The sequence below is a fragment of the Neofelis nebulosa genome, chromosome 4 (assembly GCF_028018385.1).
Source record: "Neofelis nebulosa isolate mNeoNeb1 chromosome 4, mNeoNeb1.pri, whole genome shotgun sequence".
Classification (NCBI taxonomy): Eukaryota; Metazoa; Chordata; class Mammalia; order Carnivora; family Felidae; genus Neofelis; species Neofelis nebulosa.
The window spans coordinates 130,994,488-131,013,892 of NC_080785.1; the positions used below are offsets into that span (position 1 = coordinate 130,994,488).

The following is a 19,405-nucleotide window of genomic DNA, read 5'->3' on the forward strand; positions in this document are numbered from 1 at the left end:
GGGGGATGGCCAGGGAAAAGCACTGGAGAGCAGAAAGAATGAAAAGGAAAGGAGCAGACAAGCAAACCACAAAAAACCAGAATGAGCCACTTGGAACACACAGTTTGGGGCCAGTTAGTATTGGGGCAAATAGCGCTCACCGCCCCACGATCTCTGAACGCTTGGCAGGCAGTCAGGAGAAATACTTGCTGTTTTTAACAAAGACAGTCAAGCATCGAGGAAAAGTTCATTTGAGTTCACTTGGCTTTCATAGGATAGAGCATTATGCAACCCATTTTAGAAAAAGTCTCATCAAAACAGACTAAGAAATCAGTCAAAAAGCTTTGGTAACATGTTAAAAAGGATAAATTACTTATCTGGAAAATTCGTTTGGCTGGAACATGATGTTTATCTAAGTTCCTGGATAAATGTGATGTGACTGTTACAGCTTTTGTCCACTAACTTGCTTTTTGTCCAACGTTTCCCCTTAGAAACAATATTTATTACGAGTTCTCTTGTGTCACCTTTTTATTATCGAGTCCATAATTTGCAGCTAACATGATAAGTGCTTAAAAAACAATGTGGACAGACTTGACATTATCACTCATTTCTTTTTTCCCTGCCTTCCCTCAGATGATGAAGTAATAGGAGTCAGTGTCAGTGTCCGGGACCGGGAAGATGTCGTCCAAGTCTGGAATGTAAATGCATCTTTAGTGGGCGAAGCAACCGTTTTAGAAAAGATCTATGAACTTCTGCCCCACATATCTTTTAAAGCAGTATTTTATAAACGTAAGTGCTTCATTTTCAGTTATTACTTTCTAGCTTATTCTGTCATACTTTTAAAGATAGAGACTGTGTTGCAAATGAGATGGAGGTAGAATCACTCAAAATTCTATAATCCAGAAAATAATTCAATAAAATACATGTGTTTTGTTTAAAAAAAAAAGTTTAGTCTCAGAAATTAAAATGAGATTTTATTATCATCTAAACACATGAATCAGAAAAGGTGATACATACTGTATTTATTTCAGAAATTTAAGCCTGATCTTAAATTTGTCATTCTCAGGAAAAAAATTACCTTCTATTTGAAGCAACAATAACAAAAATGTTATTATATGAGCTGACAGGTAGATATTCAATCATCCCTTCATAAACAGGAATTTATAATGTATAACATCTGTATTTGTGGAGGAACTTGTTCTGAGCGCGGGGATGATTGAATGTTCTACTGAAATGCTAATACTTCCTCATTACGGAAGACTGTGACACAGAACGAAAGAGAATTCACGCACAGTGGTGAAATGTTAACAGTATGAATAGGTGTGTGGACCCATTGTTTCCATCATGATTCATGTTCATTGCTTTTGTGTGCTCTTTTGAAAAAGTCATCTTTTTCATAATGAAAACACCCCTGTGCTTATTAAACCAATGTTTGGTAGATAAAACTGCAGGTTACACTTTTAACAGTGAGTTAGAGAAACGTATTGATAGCCCTACACATACATGTGATAAATTCCTACTCCCAAACTACCCCAAGAGCCGATGACCCAATTTTTTAAACTCTGGTATTTCATGGACTCTAAGATGCCCTTGACTATGGTGTCATTTTACTATTCATAAGAAGGAAAAATAAAAGGCTCCCAATTACACAATGACATTGTATTGATTCCAGGGGTCTTGAGATGTGGGGTGGGGAGTGGGGAGTGGGGAGTGCATCTCAGTTTTGCTGAGATATACTCCATTACTGTTTCCCAACCCCTTGCCAAAAAGGAGGGGAAAAATCAAATGCTCTTTGGAGATTGTCTTAGTATGATAGAGGTTATTAAAACAAAGACCTCCCTCGTAGGAATCCTACGTTCCCAGACCAAATGATTTAGATTTTAAGCAACAAGACTGACCTGTTTCTGTCGATATTCAGGAGGTGCTCAGCTTCTGAATTTTAAATGAAAGTTTAAATAAAAGAGATAGAAAGATGGCCCTGCCGAAGTTGATTCTTGGCTGTGCAGTGTGGAAATTGCACATTTGCAGATGCAATTTTCCATCCTTAGGGCACATTAATTGTATTTTCAATCCAGATATTAATTGAAAGGTCACCAGGGGTCTTTTCTGGTTTTTCTCCTTCACAAGCCTGTCTGGAAGAAGTGTGTTTCATGGCCATTTATAAATGGGGCTACAGCATTCTTTACCACCTTTGAACCAACTCCACATTTGACTCAGAAGAGGAGAGAAGCAGTTTGGAATCATTAAGTCAGGCACTCTGAATTTCTGTCCCCCCTTCAACGGTGTGACCTTGAGCAAGTCACATCTTCCCGTCTTTTCGCTTTCTCACCAAAATATCGAGGAGGTTCGTCTTAAATGATCTCCAAGGTTCCTTCTACTTCAAAATTCTCTCATTAAATTTCCAAGTAACATGGTTAGCAGCAGGTCCAAGATGATAGGAGTATATCATTAGAAAATTAAGCCACAGGGTGGTTAGGCTAGTTTTTAGGGCAGTGGTAATAATCAGGTAAGACTGAACGAGGATGAGTCACGGCTTAGTTGTTATGACGGCTTGAGGGGCGGGGGGGAGGGGAAGCCAAATCTGGGGGGAAAGTTGCAACATGGCCAGTTGAATCAAGTTGAATAGATGCCCTAAAGATAGATGCCATTGTGAAGTTTGTGAGTAATGCAGAACTGGCTAGGGTCTCTGTAGAAATCCATATTTTAATGGCATAAATTAACATTTAAAGACTCAAAGATTATTCAAATAAAAATTTGAATTGGAAAAAACAAGCAATTCTCTTTATTTTATATAAAGCAGGCAGTCCTTTACTCAGTAGGGTTATTATATACCACGTGCTGCAGAATTGATTTGGAAAAATGAGGTTTGTGCAGAAATCTTATTCACAGCATGATGGAGAACAGTCGTAGGGTGAGCTAAGTTAGAAATGGCCAACTCTCTGCTTTTATTCTGTCTTGTTAATAGGATCCTGGTGTAAGTATTCACAAGTGTACGAAAGCCAGGTGACATGGCAGGTTTTCCATGTGGAAAGAGCCCAAGCATATTCGGTCAAGACCTCCGGCAGGGGAGATGAGAACTGGGCCGTTGTTAAGTCATACATGATTTGGATACAGAGTAATTATTTGACTGAGAAACTCACAGTGTACAGAGACCCTTCCCTGCCCAATCCCCCCCCCCCAGTTCTACCCGCCCCCACACCAATTCTGTCACCTTCTTCCGGGCAGCTGAATGACATCTTTTTGATGTGAGAATTATTTAGAGCAGAGGTTGGCAAACCATGAACCTTATGCCAAATCTGCCCCCTCCTTGCCTTCTTTTTTGTAAGGGCTGCGGCTAAGAATGGTTTTCACATTTTTTACATGGTTGGAAAAAATTAAAAGAAGAACGACATTCTGTAACACAAGAAAACTGTATGAAATTCAAATTGCAGTGTCCGTATATAGAAGAAGTGTACTGGCACCTAGCAGGGCCTCTTTGTGCCCACGTGGTCTGTGGCTCTTCCAGTGCTGGCAGTGGCACGGTTAATTGTTGGGACAGACACCGGATGGCCCGCAGAGCATAAAACGTTTATTCTCTGCCCCCTTCCAGAACAAGTCCTCTGACTCCTGATTTCCAGAATTCTCTATTCTCTTGCCACCAAGGCTAACCTAAGGCTGAAAGAACTTGTGTCTCGCAGAACTCGCCCAGTTCTGAATGTTCCATTCTGCTATCTCCATGGCCCATCACAATTGCATTATTCTGGTATCTCAGCTATGCCCACCCCAGAATGGTCCCTCACACTCAGAGCAATAAAAATCTCTGGACAGTCCGTATCTCTTGATTTATCCCTTGGAGCCCAGCAACCCTGAGAGGTCTGTTGGCTTCGCCACTTGACCCAGCATCATTGTGTATTTTAGTGCAGATCAGACCCCGTTTGCTTCAGTACCAGCCTGAAAAACTGTTTTAAAAAGAAAACAAAATCATAAAAAGTGAAATATTTGTAAAGATTTACATGTGAGAAGTGTTCAGTTAGATCATTTCTGTAGGCTGTCCTTAGGAATTTGGCCAACTCACAGTATCCCGAGAGCTCTAAGTGTGCTTCCCCCACAGGGTTTTATCCAAAGAACAGGTTGGGATGAACCTCCAGGATGATCCTGAAGGGAAAACGATCCCTTTGCCTACCCCTTCACCCCTTTAGACACTGGTCTGAAGAATTTAGTCTATACTAAAAACAGAGAATTGGGAGGGGCTTAACAGGTGAAGCCGGCCAGCCCATCCATTCACTGCCCATGGGAGGTGGGGGGAGGGGTGGGGACCAGAAGACAAAGCACAGAGAATTCTTATTTGCCTTTGGCTTTATTAGACCCAAGCCCCGGTGGCTTGTCCCCTTGAGAGAAGAGGACCTACCCTTGCTTTATGATGATGGTTAGCCAGATTCAGGAAGTAGATTTCCACCCTTGGCTTTTTTTGTCTTGGACAAGATGTTATGCATTTCATGAATGTCTCATTTCCGACTTCCACTTTACAAAATTAAGTCTTTGAAAAATACTTTTGATAGCACCAGTTTTTATTCTAGAGTTCCTAATTGTAATTAGTAATTTCATAAGCCAGGCAATAGGACTGGGGGGGAGATTTTTTTTTTAATTAAAAAAGAAAATATGATTGGAAAAAATAAAAGACCCATCAGTTTTTTGAAACTTCATTTCCCACAGGGGTGCTCAGAGATGGGGAGGTGTAATACGATTGCTACCCGCTTGTGTTGTTCTTTTGTTTTGCTTTATTTTTGTTTTATTTTATTTCTAAAGATAGGCCCATGAATGGCCCTGGCATGGGTAACATGGGGTCTCCCACCCCGTGCATTCTGTGGGGCACATTTTCCCCTGTAGCATGGGAAGCCTTGCATATTTCTCTTCATCAGCTCGTGGGGATTACTCATCCTCTCGGCACAGCAAGAAGAAACAGGCAGCATGCCCATTGCTTGTTTATTCCTTGTTTTAATTTTCATTATTACGTTTCTCAGGAAATGCACGCCTTAGCTAACAGTTACTGGCACAAAAAGGTATTTGCATTCTTGCCAACATTTGGGGAAACTGAATGAGATGCCTTAGAGAAGGGTTGCCCCATCCTTTGCTTAAAGTTTTCTTTCCTTTTTTTCTTTTTTGTTTTTTTCTGTCCTTTAGCCCATGAAGAGCATCATGCTTTTGAAGGTGGACGTGGAAAACACTAATTGCACTCTAAAGAATTCTTTGTCCTTTGCTGATTGGTTTTGGAAACGGTCTTAACAGGAGGGAGAGTGAAGAGAAGACTTGCCGAAGCCCGATGCTGGTCCATTTAGAGTGGGTTTCTGCCCTTGCAGACTGGGCACTTAGGGCTCAAAGTGGCAGGTGGGGTTGGGGGAGACTGTGTGGGTTTCTACCGTCACATTATTTGCTTTTTTTATTTTTCTTTTTTGGCTTTTTAAATTCTCTGTTCTTTTCACTCTGGGCTTTTTTTTTGGGGGGGGTCCTTTTAAATTTCCTTATTCAGTCTAATTATTGTTTTCTACACTCCCCTTTTATTGAGGCACAAGAAATCGATTTCCCTTTAAGTAGCTCTGCTGTACCTAGTTAATGAGAATATGCATAATCGTGACAATACTGCTTTTGAAAACCACACTGTACTTGGAGGAATACTAGCTTGGTGAAACCTGTCTTGATTATTTGTTGTGACACATTCCTACACACTGTGCACTGGGCATTGTTTTTTTTTTCTGTCCCAGGAAAAAGAAAAACCATACTTAATCTGATTTTGCACTGACAGCACACACATCTTTTATTTTTCTTTACTTTTTAAACTTTTTTTTTTTTTTTTTTAGCAATAAAAGGAACATAATAGTTGGGTTGCCTAACATGAAAACTTATAATCACAGTTGAGTATCAGGATATAAATCAAACTCTAGGTCTTCAGACCCTCTGTGGAAGTATTTCTAAGCACAATTTCAATTCGGCCTTTTCGAAGGATAGGCACAGAGTGGTAGCAAGGAATTTCTCCTGGTAGGAAACCTTGTATTTCTGATTTAAAGAGGAGGTGATGTTTTAATTGTTTGAGGTAAAGCTGCTTCTGAATTTTGGGTATGTGTACCCACCCACTTAGGGCTTTCCAGATGTATCTGAACACACTTTGTTAAATTATCCCTTTTTCCTGCTCACATTGTATGTCGTTTCCAATAATTAATAGTCCTCCAGCCTGGGCAGCTCGCCCCTGCCTTTTTCATTTAGGAGCAGCTGGGTCGATCTCATTTCCAGGATGAATGTGAACGTTGACAAAGTGGAACTCTGAGTGCATTCTGTTGATACTAATTTTTGGAATTGTTGATATATATTGTACTATGTTACCAAAGAAATAATGGTTTTAGTAGAAGGAAATGGCCATGCTCTGGAGCACTGAGCCTCTTTCCAAATGCACCCATTTCCCTCTCTTGACTCCACCAAGCCTCCTACTGCTCTTACCTGAAAAGGGCAGGGGCGTTGGAAGACACTTCCTCTTGCTGGCTTTTTCTGGAGTCAGGGGAGCTGACACGTGCTTACACATTTCACACAAGGGCCCAGGGCTCAGAACTCGTACCCAGGATTTTTAATCCCTCTTGCAGTATTGACCAGCAGAGAGAGGTGGGGCTGCTTCAAGCCTCCAACCTGTGTTTGTAAATAAAATTCTCCATTCAAAAATGTAAACGAAACTTTCCGCGATATCTGTTTACAAAAGTTGTGCCCTTTTCTTGCATTACTAACCACATCAACCATAATCACAGTGACCATAGTTTTTAAAAAACCCCTTTGTTTCTAAACTGACTTTCTTCAGTGGTTTCAGAATGAGTCATAAGGATATCAGATCCATTTTTCTAAAGCCTGGAACTCACTTCTCTAAGCATTGTACTGACATCCAACTTGGTTTTAAATTATTCATTCAAGGATTAAAAAAAAATTATTCTGAACACGAATTTAAATTCTTTTTTATAATATAAGTATTTTTCTGATAGATTAGAAAAAAGGATGATTGACCTATCTTCATTATAATTGTCATATATATTTCCATAAGTAAATGGATTTTGAAGCATTTTTATTTTTTGAACTTTATTTAAAGCGTTGTGGTGACATGTTCAACTTCTGCATGTATGTAGCCTTTGAAGAAAAAAATAAAATAAGTAGGAATGTTAGGCTCATATTAATGTTTTCTAGTTTCTGTTGTTTATGATCATGACACATGGCTTAACACACAAAGTACATTTTTGTCCCAGAGAACTTTTGCACCTGTTTCTGACCCTGTGGAAAATACCAACTGTGAGAAGGATTTAATTTGCCAAATGTTAAGAACCTATTATCTAAATTACTTTAAGAGTGGATTTTGTCAGATTTTGCTTTAGAAATTGTTTTAATTGAATATGTAGTTCCTATTAGACTTTGTATGAACTAAGCTGATTTAATCAGCCTAAAAACCTCTCATTACCTTCTTGGATTAAAGAAGCTAATACTCTTTTGAGATACAAGGAAATATCTTGTGGGGCATGTGACTTCTGTTTAGGGCAGCGTACCCATGCTGGGGGAAGTGGGAACTTGCAGTTGGATCCTGATGTTTCCGTCTGGTCCTTGCACGTGCAGCCTGCTCTCTGCAGAGAGCCAGATGGAAGTCACAGCCCCGACTTTCTCACTTTTGTCATTCCTTAGGTCTGGATGCAGAGCCAGGGTCTCTGATCGAAACCAGTATGCCGTTTTCTTCTCCCATTATCCCATACTAGGTTTGTTAGGCTGCAGGTGCTTGCTTACATTGGGGAAGTTATACCCGTTTAATAAGGCCGCATAATATCAACTTAAAGGACCTTGTCTATATCTCCACTTTTCTCCTGTAAGCACTTCCTGAAGTGTTGATTCACCCCATTTAAAGATTCCCTGCTGGATGTCTCCACATTTCTGAAATGAGGGGATAGTTTACCGCAAACACGTACATTTAATATAATGTGGCTATTAAATTCGTGGTAAAATTGACAGAGCGAAAGACACAAAAGCAAACACACCTCTAGTGAACTTTAAATAGTCTAACTTGACTCCTTCTCGACTTTCTTCTCGACTTTAGCTCATGTCTGCACCATCTACACAGTTCCAAGGCTTTATAGCTGAACGAAACTTTGGGTATCACTGAGTAGTGGACACAATGTACAGGCTACTAGCAGAGACTTGACCAAACCTGTCCCTTGTGAAAGGACATGGGGTCACAAGCGACAGAGCTGGGCATTAAAGTGTGTAGGCTACATATGCAGTCCAAGCTTCCTTGACCTGAAAAAACTCAAAAGTCCTGTCAACCTAACTCCAAAACGGCTCACCCCGATCAAGCACGCCATACCTCATCTCATCTGGCCACTGAGATGCCTGGACACGGTCAGATGTCCGCGTTATAAACAGTTCTCATTTTCTCTCTCTGGCTCTCAGTGACTAAAGTCATGCTGCAGGCTGGTGTTTGCAAATAGCCTTATAGTGACAGGAGGTGGGTACTTGCCATGAGAAGCCCAGCTCATAGAGGGTCCCATCTTTTGTACTTAAACAAAAGTGACAACATTTGGAGCGATCACATGGTGGCGCTGCCTTCCAGCCAACAGTTCTGGCTCAGCCGTGTAATTTATCCAGCTAGGTTTGTGTAATTATTTTAAGATTTGAGTGCATTTTGTTCGTCTGGGTTTATAAAAATTTGATTAGATATTACCGATAGAACTTTAGCTCTCCTCTACCTCATAAAAATGTGTACAAGATCCAACTCTCTGGACCTGCTTAAAAAAGCCCAAATCTCAGGCTCTCCATGAGCCTCTAAGTAGTCACGAAGAGAAAGAACGAAATAAACATATAGGAAATACCAGAAATATTTCATCAAATATTGTGCCGCAAGGGAGAAGTAAAATCAGGGTTTGATTTTTGTTTTTATTTTTTTAGGGCTTTCTAAATATGGAACTCCCCTTTAAAAATGTATGTCTGCTGTTCACCTTTCCTGTAATGTATGTTTCTGTAAGATTTCACTCATTACAAATGAAAGTAGAGGACTGCCTGTAGGTAGTTTATTTTTTAAAAGAATACGTGCAGACCAATTAAAAATTACTTTAGAGTTTGGTGCCTCGGGATTGTAAGAACCTGGATCATGGCCTTTACAGCTGAGAGGGGTCAGAAGGTGGAGAGGAAAAAGACGGGAACAGAGGTGCGGTGAAGAGCCCTTTGACCCTATGTTCCTGCGTAGCGTCGAGAGTGTGTTCTCACACTTGTACTCTCACAAAGAAGAGAGCTCACATCGGTTCTTTACACAACCGATTATGCTGTTCTGTTTCTGCTTTCTATTTTTACATATGCATCCAAATCTGTGAGCGCTTCTTACTTAGGTTAGCTCATTCAAGCCAAAAGTCACCATCTTGTGTTGTAGAGATACTCTCATCTTGCTGACATGACTCCATTTTTGAAAGAAAATTCACAGTTTTTGAATTTTAGAGTGGAAGGGACCTTCGAGATCATCTACCAGCCCTTCTCGCCCCTTGGTGTGCAGAAGAACCTCAGGGCGCTTACTCAATACACACATTTCTTGGCCCCAACCCTAGAGGTTCTGATTCAGTAGGTCTGAGAGGCCTAGGTATCTGCCTTTTCAGCAAAAGCCCCAGTAATTCTAATGTGGGTGGCCCCCAGACCTCACTTTGAGAACCCCTGTTCATATCCAACCCCCCAGTGACAAATGAGGAAAGCCTCCCGCTCCCCCACGCTCTCAGGTGACCTGACTGGAATGCATAATACCAACAACCCTAGGAAGGTTGGAGAAAGCCATTATCAGGAAGACTTGAGAAGATGTTGCTCGTAAATAAAAACTTTATGGCTAGGACCACAGCAGTAATAAGTAGCCCATCTCGGGAAGTCCATGATATAAAACCTTTAATACAGAGTGGTGGCTTTTCTCTTTTCTAAATACCACTTCAGCGTGTTAAGAGAAAAGAAATTAATGTTCAGAAAAAGTAGTTACTCCATATGTGCAGTAACTACTTTTCTATAATATCTTATGGCATCTGGGGTTCAGCATCATTGAACAAGATTAAATGAACGTTATAGAGCTATAAAATTGCATGTAAAATAACGCAAAACTGTTCAAATGACTATCAGAGTAGCCTGGGAATGAATTTCCACTAAAATTGTCAGTCTTAGACGTAGCTTAGTAGCTGTTACTGAAGTGGAGGGGTTCTTTCATACAAAGACGTGTCCAAAAAATCAAGTTAAGTATTCCCTAAACCTTGTGAATGACAAGCAAAAGTCATTGTGAAGTCAATATTTTTTTGTTCATCGTTGCTAAAATTGAGACTCCCATTGTATATGTGTGTGTTGAACGTACCAACCAGAATATCCAATAAAAGAGCCTTTTGGATATTCTATGCTTTTTGTGTCCTTCAGAAATCATGAGGTTGGAGACATCAGTGTTAAATGTTTGTTTGAGTTGCTCCCTTAAAAAAAGCCGTCGGCTCATTTAATGAAGTGCACGAGTCCTTTGTGAAAATTTCAACTTCTGATGTTGCCGTGAGACAATTTTTCTTAAGCTTTCATCTTGGAACAAGTGTTTGAGCTTTCTAAAACTGTCAACTTTGTATTAGAGAAGCAAGCATGAAGTAAATAGTGTTTCTTAGTTTCCTGTAGAAAATCAATGGTACCTTCCGTCTTTTCACATATGAAAGTTTAAATGTTAGCATTGCTACCTTCTATGGTGAATGGGGACTTAGACGTTTTAATAAAACGTGGAGGGTTTCTGTTTTCAAATACAGCTATTCATTTTGTGAGCCTGCATTAAGTTCCCCCCAAATTTCTCAGACCGTAATCAGGTAACATGGCTCACAACTGCTGTATGGTTGGGGTTTTTTTGTTTTGTTTTGTTTTGTTTTGTTTTGTTTTACGTTTTGACTACTCAGTTAGCATCTGATACCAAGTTCCCATCCCTTTGCACGTATGCTCTCGAGATTTTAGTTTCACTTAAATCGGGACACCAAGGATTTCGGAGCTTAGACCAGTGAGCACAGTTTAACTTGGGACATCTAACACAAGGTATCCCCCAATTTAAAATCTTATCAGTTGCATTCACAATTATTCATCCTTTCACACTGCCTTACCTGTGTGTAAGCTGAAGCAGGTTTACTTGCCTTGTGTTTTGGATCTGCTGGTGCCCCCCTCTTCCCCATTGTATACCATTTGCGCCCTGTGCATTTGGGGCCTTTCCACATATGGCTACAAGCTGGTGTAATGCCCTTCCTTTTGATCTGGCTTCATCTAGTGATTTGCTCAGTATTTTTAAGGTCAGGCTGAAAACTTTTCTGTTCTAGTTATTTTTGATTTTATATTGTGTGTTGTGTTTGATGTTCAGATACACGTGAAAGTTGCTTCTAGGAGTCAGTAATTTTTATTCCAGCCTTTTGCAGCAATAAGGTAAGACTAGACTGTACTTTTTCTTCCTTGAAAATGTAGTGATTTATGTGTTAGGGCGAATGCCTAGGCTTTTCGTGTAAAAGCTCTTTCTGTTTTCTAATTTGGGACTATGCTGCTATGAATTTGTGCTCCTTTTTTCAAGTTGTAACTTTGTGGGGTTTGAGTGGCCATTCGTCTGTAGAACTTTCGACTGAGATTTTTTTTTTTTTTTTCTCATCTGTTGCCAGGAATTGTCACTCCGTATTTGGATTCTATAGTATAGCAATGTCCTTCTCCTCCCCCCGGTTTAAAATGTCTTGCCATTCTATTATTCGCATTGCTTCGTCTTCACTGGGTTCTGAGTATGTGTCTGGTGATGGTCATAACGCTGTTTATTCCAGGACGTATTGGAACTTCCCGTCCAGCTAGCACAATGTGTGTGAAGCGCCTAGCATGGTATATGGCACATAGTAGGTGGTCTTTGGTACTCTGACAGGAAGCAGCTGTTTTTTCTACACTCCCCTACCAAACACATTTGGTGATAGGGTTCATCTTCGGCTCTTCGAATCCACATCTCACTTATTTTCATTCTTTTTCTTTACTTTTTTGCTAAGACTGCTCTCATGTTGGAATAAGTCGTCTCCTCTTGTTTGTCTCTTGTCCTCCAATTCGCCCATAAGATTCAACCGTTCCCTGTGTAGCCAAGTAAAGTGAACTTGCTCTTCCTTTCTGGCTGTCTGAAACACCCCTTTAAAAACAAAAAGTAACCAGCAAACTCTTATTTCTCCCGTTTATCTGCAGATTTTCCTTTCTCTTACTGCAGAAGCCAGCAATTCGAGATTATGTTATGTGGTGCCCGGTTAACTTGAACACAGCAGATTTTAGTGAAATCTGAAGGAGTGAAGATTTCCTAAGATCTCCTTCTCATATTTGAGTCTAATTACTGATGCCATGTATTCTATCTGTACTTTATCATTTAGTGGTTATAATGCACTTTTAGGGCAACTTGTTCTTGGTTATAGGCTCTGCCTTCCAATTTAAGGTACAGGTTTTTAGAGGCCAACCTCAGTGATTCTTTTGGTTGTGGTACCCACTGTTCCAGAACTTTTAACTGCTTCCCCTAATGAATGGATATTTAAAAATCTCTGGAATCCTACAGGAAGATAGGTCTTTTGTTCTAGGAAGAAAAGAAAACAGTAGCATTTACGGGGCTCAGCAAGTTAAAAGGTGTATCATTGAAATATGTATCTATTTCCCATCATCTGGCTAAGCTGTGGTGCTGACTAGCTTCTTTCTTGCCAAAGAAAATAATTTTAAATCATAAGCATATTTAACTAGCAAGCATAAATCATAAGCCCTTCTAATCATAAGCATGTTGAACTCTGGTGCCATTTGCACAGATGTTATGGTTAAATGTGTGTGCTCCTCCCAGCCTCAAAGATGTGGACAAGCTCTTACTCCCCAATTTCCTCTTTCACTCGGGGAGCTTAAATCATTTGTTGTTTGCACATACAGAATTCTAGAAAGTACGTGACCTAGAGAACGGTTTCAGGTCTTAGGAAAGTTTTGGATTTTGTGACCCACCCTGACTGGACAACGGTGGAAGTAAAGAGTAAATATTAAAGCAGGGTTCCCTTTTTAAGACAAAAATAATTGGTGTTTCATGATGATGGGCAAGGTACAAAGAACAAGACTTTGATTTTCAGAATGTATCTTTAAAAAACAAAGAAACAAACAAACGTCATGGAATCACAAATAAAATTTTAACAGAAGCCTGTTGGCTTTCAAAAAAAGGTTCTCCACGTGGTTGGTTCTAGAGAAAATACTTTTAGATACTGCAAACAGAGCTCCTATTGTAAAGTATATTTTAAAAAGTATTTTTAAAAGTGTAGTAACACAATAACACATCCATACTGACTTGCGTTGCAAGGCAAATTGTTAACATTTTGGAAGCCAGTAGGCATAATTTACATACTCATTGATTTTGTTTTATGAAACATCACTTTTTAGAAACTTTTTATTGTAAAATAAAACAAAGATACAGAAAACCACCCAAAACAGACGTGTAATCACTTGTTGTTTGGAGAAGACTTCCATAGAGCACCCGGGTTGAGAAATTGAACTTTGCCAGCCGCCCCAGGGACCCTCTCATTAGTTTCCCCCCAGTTCCGCCCTGTTTTCCCAACTAAAATTACCCTCATGCTGACTTGGAGTGAGAGGAAGCCATTCTTTGTGTTTCTCTCTGGTTTTATCACTCGTGTGATGAACATCACTGTTATCTTTTTCTGTAGAAGCTCCTCTGCTTATAAAGTTGAGTTCAGAAATGTTATTTATAAGCTCTTTAAACGATAGGTGCAGAATGACCATGTGAGCACTTGCTACCCCCACTAAGTCAGTGACGGGATGGAGTTTGGCATGCTTCCGCTGTGCTCTGTGGCTCTGCTCATAGCTATAAACCAATAGTGATAATAACTAGAGTGTATCGAGTCCCGTGCCATCTAAGCACGTACATTAATTTATTTCTCCCCAAGACGCTCGGAGGTACTCTCGTTAGTGTCGTCCCCGTTTTCTGTATGTGGAAACTAAGGTTCAGAGAGGTGAGGTAACTTGCCCAAGGTCACACAAGTACTGCGTCAGAGAGCCAGGGGGCATCTAAGGTAGTGTGGCTCTAGGCAGTTCTCCCGATGCTAGGCTTGATGGAGGATTCCAGTGTACGCGGATTTTGAGACTGCTTATACGAGCTTGTCAAGGAAAGGATCTACAGCTTTAAGAAAAAGATTGAAAACTCGCTGGCCTAGTTCAACCTTTTCATTTTACAGATGAAGAAATGACCCAGAAAGTATAAAGAATCTGCTTAAGGTCACACAAGCAGTTGGTGGCAGACTTGCAGCCAGCTCCCCAAATCTCCTGGCTGTTAAAATCGATGATCTTTCCTTCATTCCATACCTTATGTGGAAAAAATACACATTTTCTAATCCGCTTCTTTGCATCAGTTCCACATGAGCAGATTTGACTCAAAACCAGCGTACAACTAGGATACAGCATCTCCTTGCTTACTTGCTCAAGGTTTTAGCTGGGAATTAACAAATTTATATTTGAAGTTTGTTCTTCTGTAGATGCACATGCCTAACACTCTCCTCCAAAGAATGTACAAGAATAACACATTTGACTGGTGTGGATGGCAGGTGAAAAAGAATTACTGGTGTAGTGTAGGCCCTTCCGTGTATTCACGGCCAATTCTGGATTATCCCAGCACAGATGGATCCTGCAAAATCCCTCTTCTGCTTCTTACTGGTGACCTTTAACTATTTGTGTTTGCAAATGCTTCCACCAGGGATTGGAAAGGAGAAGAGCAGAGAAGATGGGATGTGGTTTCTTGACCAGTGTTAGGTGTCCTGGTAAAGAGTTTAGGGGTTTTCATGGGAGACCGTGGGATTCTCCCTGGGTTGAGGCACCCTGGGATTCCCAGACTTTAGCCTTGGATGGCAACAATCAGAAGGGAAGCAAACTGGCACAATGCAAAGGAGCTTAGCTTGGAATTTGTTGAATTGGGTTGAAATCCCATTTAGCTTGTGCCTCAAGCGAGTTACTCTTCCTCTCTGAGCCCCAGTTTCCTCATCTACAGAAGGGAAGAAGACAGAGCTTCTCCAAAGCCAATAACATATTTAAGCACCCAGCTCAGCACTTTGCTCATGAAGAGAGCTATTAAATGGTACTTCGACTAGTTGACTACATTCATACGTCCACACGGTAAAGGGAGGTAAAGAGACTGAACTGATCCGATGAAACTTTTGCACTCTCCTCTTGATACATTGGTCCGGCTTGAGTTGTTTGAGGCCCTCCAAATTGGTGGCCACACCAGCCTAAACTTACTAGTCTCATAACTGCTTGTTTCCTGATCTACCTCCTTACGCCACGGTGGGACAAACAAATTCGCCTTCTTCACTGGAGCTCTGCGGACCTGACTTCTGGGTCGTTTGCCGTGAACCAATTAAAAACCTGAATGAATCTCCCAGTTGATTATTTTCTCAGGACATTATTGCCGTTGTTACTCAGGAATACTTAAGAAGGAAATTCGGCTAATGAAAATGTTTTCCAGTCTGGACAACTTGTTGTTGAGACATAAGCTCTGTGTTATGCTCTGTGGATTGTCGGCACTCAGACTTCTCATTGGAGGAGGCCCAGAGAAGGGTCCCTGGAGTTCCTTGTATTACACACATATGCTTTTAATGCTGGAGGCCTTAAGAAAGTTGATAGGCGTCAGTAGAGATGAGATAAGGATTGTATGGGATATGGACTCGTTCACTCAGTAAGTATTTATTGAACAGCTATGATGTGCTGCTAGGCACTGAGGATACAAAAGTAAAGACATCATCCGTTCTTCGTGGAGCTTATAGTTGAGTGGATTGGTAAATATCATTACAACTTCGGAAGTACTAGACCTTCAGAAAGGCAGGAAGTAGATCTCAAACATGTTTGAGCTCCACGTACTGACACAACACTATGAACTCAATGCAGGCTGGGTGAAGGAATGCTTAAGTATCGTCCCAAGCAGAGTTGGTTTTTGTGCTTAAGTTAAAATATCCTTAGATTTCTGAAGCTGCATGTTTTTACCAATCTCGTTATTGTTGTAAAATTCTCTAATAATTGTTTTGACACCAACTTTAGTAACCACAAAGACTGTTTATAATTTGTTGGTGCTTTTCAAACACCTTTAAAAGCCAAGCAAACCCTGGACTTTCGCTTGGTTAAGTCACTGTGTCTTTATGTATATACCTGAGGGGTAACCACCATAAAAAGACCTATGCAGCAACATGTTCAATATGGGGATTCTAACACTGTGGAATGTCTAAAGATTGCTTGCTCTGTAATGTTTAAAAGCCCTGTAATTCCTTGTAAAGCATATATAGCATCTGAATAAGAAATATGACACTAAGTCTTGGATTAAATAATATCTTGGGGCCACTGCCTTCTGCATTTTCAGCAGTTCGGCAACTCCACTAAGTGCAGGTTAACAAGACCAGAGCATCGTAAACGAGCATCTGTCCCATGACCCAGTTGGAGACCCCTTCCGATTATTCATTCCAGAAGCACGTGCTGACACTGAGTTCAGCCCTCTCGAGTCTCCCACTCGAAGTGGTCTTTTAAGATTGGCGGGAGGTCAGAGTCTCCCACCCCCAAGCTTTGTGCCGCGGCTAAATGTCGCCTGGGCCTTCCTTGCTTTGGATAGCTCTATTTTCAGAATTGAAGTCAACAAGGGGAGACTCTGGACGGGGAGCAGTCCAGCTCGGAACACTTGTGCGGCAAAGGGTTTTATTGTTGTTGTTTTAGAGTGTTTTAAATGAGAGCAGGCAGCCCTGCACAGAGGAACTTGTTCGGTTGGGCACTTGCTGCCATTGCGCCCGCCGGCCCGGGTCTTTGCAGGCCGAGTTCAGCCTTTCCACTTCAAAGGCCTGGCTCTGAGTGGATCACACATTTTCCTTGATGACAAATTAATCAAACTTGATTTCTTGGATGAGATGGATACAAAAGAACTACAACTCCCCAAGGCCTGAAAGTCAATACGGCCCTTCTGGCTCTGATTACAGCAACAAAAGGATGTCTGAGAGCCATCTTCCTCCCCGCTCGGGCTGTGGGACGGGGCTGAAAGCAGCCGGCTTGTAAAGGAGAAAGGCCTTATTAAAACACATTTCAGCTGCGACCAAGTGCCCGGCGAGCCTTCCTGACAGAGAAAATTACTTTTTAGTAGATGCTCACCTTTTTCCCAAGAGCAAAGTTTCCGCTTAGGAGAATAAGAAGAGGTTGTATATTAGCAGTCTGAAATGTTTATAGATCTCCCTTTTATGTTTCTGTTGGGAAGGTAAGGTTTAAAAAAAAAAAAAGAAGGAAAAAAAAAAAAAAAAGAAAGGAATCAGCCTGTGATATCTGGCAACCGTTAGGGATAGGTGGAGTTTGGGTGAGGAAATTTACTTGTCCCTGGTTAAAAAGCAAATTCCCGGTTCTGGGGGAATTGGATACCCTTTTTTAATTTTTTTTTTTTTTTTTTGGATTTTTTAAATGTTTGTTTATCTTTGAGAGGGAGAGACAGAGCGTGAGCGGGGGAGGGGCAGAGAGAGAGAGGGAGACGCAAAATCCGAAGCAGGCTCCAGGCTGTCAGCACAGAGACTTACGCGCGACTCGAACCCACGAAGCGTGAGATCATGACCTGCACTGAAGTCGGACGCTTCACCACCTGAGCCACAGAGGCGCCGTGGGAAGTGTGTACCTTTAAGGCAGGCCTGGGACGAGGCAAAGAATGGATTCAAAATGCAACTGCCGTGGGTCTGCTCCGGCAACCCACTCATGCGAGAGAGCGAAATAAGCCTTCTGCTAAATCGGGGAGCGCAGGATTTCGATGTAAACCTTCTTAGCAGCTTTGTCATCCGCCTGTTCTGCGGAGCATCCAAGGACACCGCTCGCATCCCTCTTGTGATCGCTGTGCGTTCTATATTTAGAAGAATTGCTGTTGCACAAAATATGGTCCCCTGACTGTCCTGGGCGTGCTTTACGCCTTTCCCAAAAAGACTTCAAAAAATGAAAGGTTCATACCTTTATATCACAATTTTGGAAAGAAGAACCCAAAGGGTTTTTTTTTTTTTCCCTTTAATATGGAGGCAAAACACACACATCCACATATTTCCTATTTTATTTGTAGGATCTCCTTCCACGCAGCCGCACCACCACCATCCGGTGACTAAGGGTTGATAACATGTGCGCGGTGAAGTGGGGTCACACAAGCTCATCTCTCATTTCTGACACTTGGTTTGAAGATCTTTCCTCCAAGTATCTATGTGATCCTGACAGGCAGTTTTCAGAAGTTTGTGGCATTCCAGGACCCTTAATAATTTAAAGCTGTAGTTGAGATTCCAGCCATGAGCAAAGTATACCATGGTTCTGCCCCCACACACCCCCACCCCCACCTTGCGCAGTCTCCAGTGCTGACCCCACTGCTCTCTGACATGTGTGTGCACCAAGCTGCGGCCAGCCACGCCCCTCGTGTCCCCAGCCTCCCGCCTCCGTCCCTGCCTGCTCACCCCTCCCCAGTCTCTGAGCCTGTGCCAAGGCCCCCTCCTCCAGGAAGCCAGTCCTGAGCTTTCCAGCCAGACAGGAGCCCTCCTTCTTGCGACATTGGAGGCCCTCACATGTTCTCTTAGCCCCTGTGTGGCACTTGGCACATTGGCCTACGTGTTCATTTGTGAGTGTGGCACTAACTCAGGAGCTCCCAGGCCTAACACACCCACCTCACGTGGGTCTTTCACACGGAGGCTCTGCTGCTTGTTGAATAAGGAGCCTCATTGCCACAAGCCCATCAGAGAAGCCTTTTAGGGGGGCTGGGGAGCTGTTTTGGTGGTTGCAAAGAGCACCGCCATTTGCGTGAGAAGCCTAGCTCCCACCACCCTCCATGCCAGCCCGCTGCTTTCCTGACCTTGCACGCGGCTGCCTGACTTTTCTGAACTACAGTTTCTTCATCTGGGTGGCAGAGTGAATGCTCCCGCCACTGGGTAGGAAGATGAAATGAGAGAATATGTGTTAAGGCCCTTTGTAGCCGCTAGGTTCTGTCCATGTGTAGGTCTGGGTAGTCATACTAATATCATAGTATTCTGGTCAAGGTAAGCCTAGTTGTGTGTTTTTTTTCTTAGATACACAGCAGGTTGTTTTAAAATCACATTCTCTCTCTCTCTCAAAAATGAATACATTAAAAAAAGAGGGGGCACCTGGATGGCTCAGTCAGTTAAGTGGCCAACTTCAGCATGGGTCATGATCTCGCGGTTTGTGGGTCTGAGTCCCGCGTCAGACTCTGTGCTGACAGCTCAGAGCCTGGGGCCTGCTTCGGATTCTGTGTCTCCTTCTCTCTCTGCCCCTCCCTGCTCACTCACTCTCTCTCTCTCTCTCTTTCTCTCTCAAAAATAAACAAACAAAAAAAATAACTTTCTAGGGATGCCTGGGTGGCTCAATCAGTTAAGTGTCT

The 19,405-nt window shown here is 41.8% G+C and overlaps 1 protein-coding gene across 2 annotated transcripts in view; it reads left to right on the forward strand.

Annotated features, from left to right (window-relative positions):
* The window catches only part of EIF4E3 (eukaryotic translation initiation factor 4E family member 3), a 225,658-nt gene that overhangs the window by 32,366 nt on the left and 173,887 nt on the right, over nucleotides 1-19,405 (forward strand). Inside the window, exons 6-7 of one of the 2 annotated variants that reach the window (XM_058728796.1) lie at nucleotides 613-768; nucleotides 5,140-7,159. In XM_058728796.1, the coding sequence (XP_058584779.1) occupies nucleotides 613-768; nucleotides 5,140-5,186 (203 nt within the window). In that variant the 3' untranslated portion in view covers nucleotides 5,187-7,159. Of the gene's footprint in view, nucleotides 1-612; nucleotides 769-5,139; nucleotides 7,160-19,405 lie in introns of those variants that run through there. The other variant, XM_058728795.1, reaches the window with a different exon arrangement.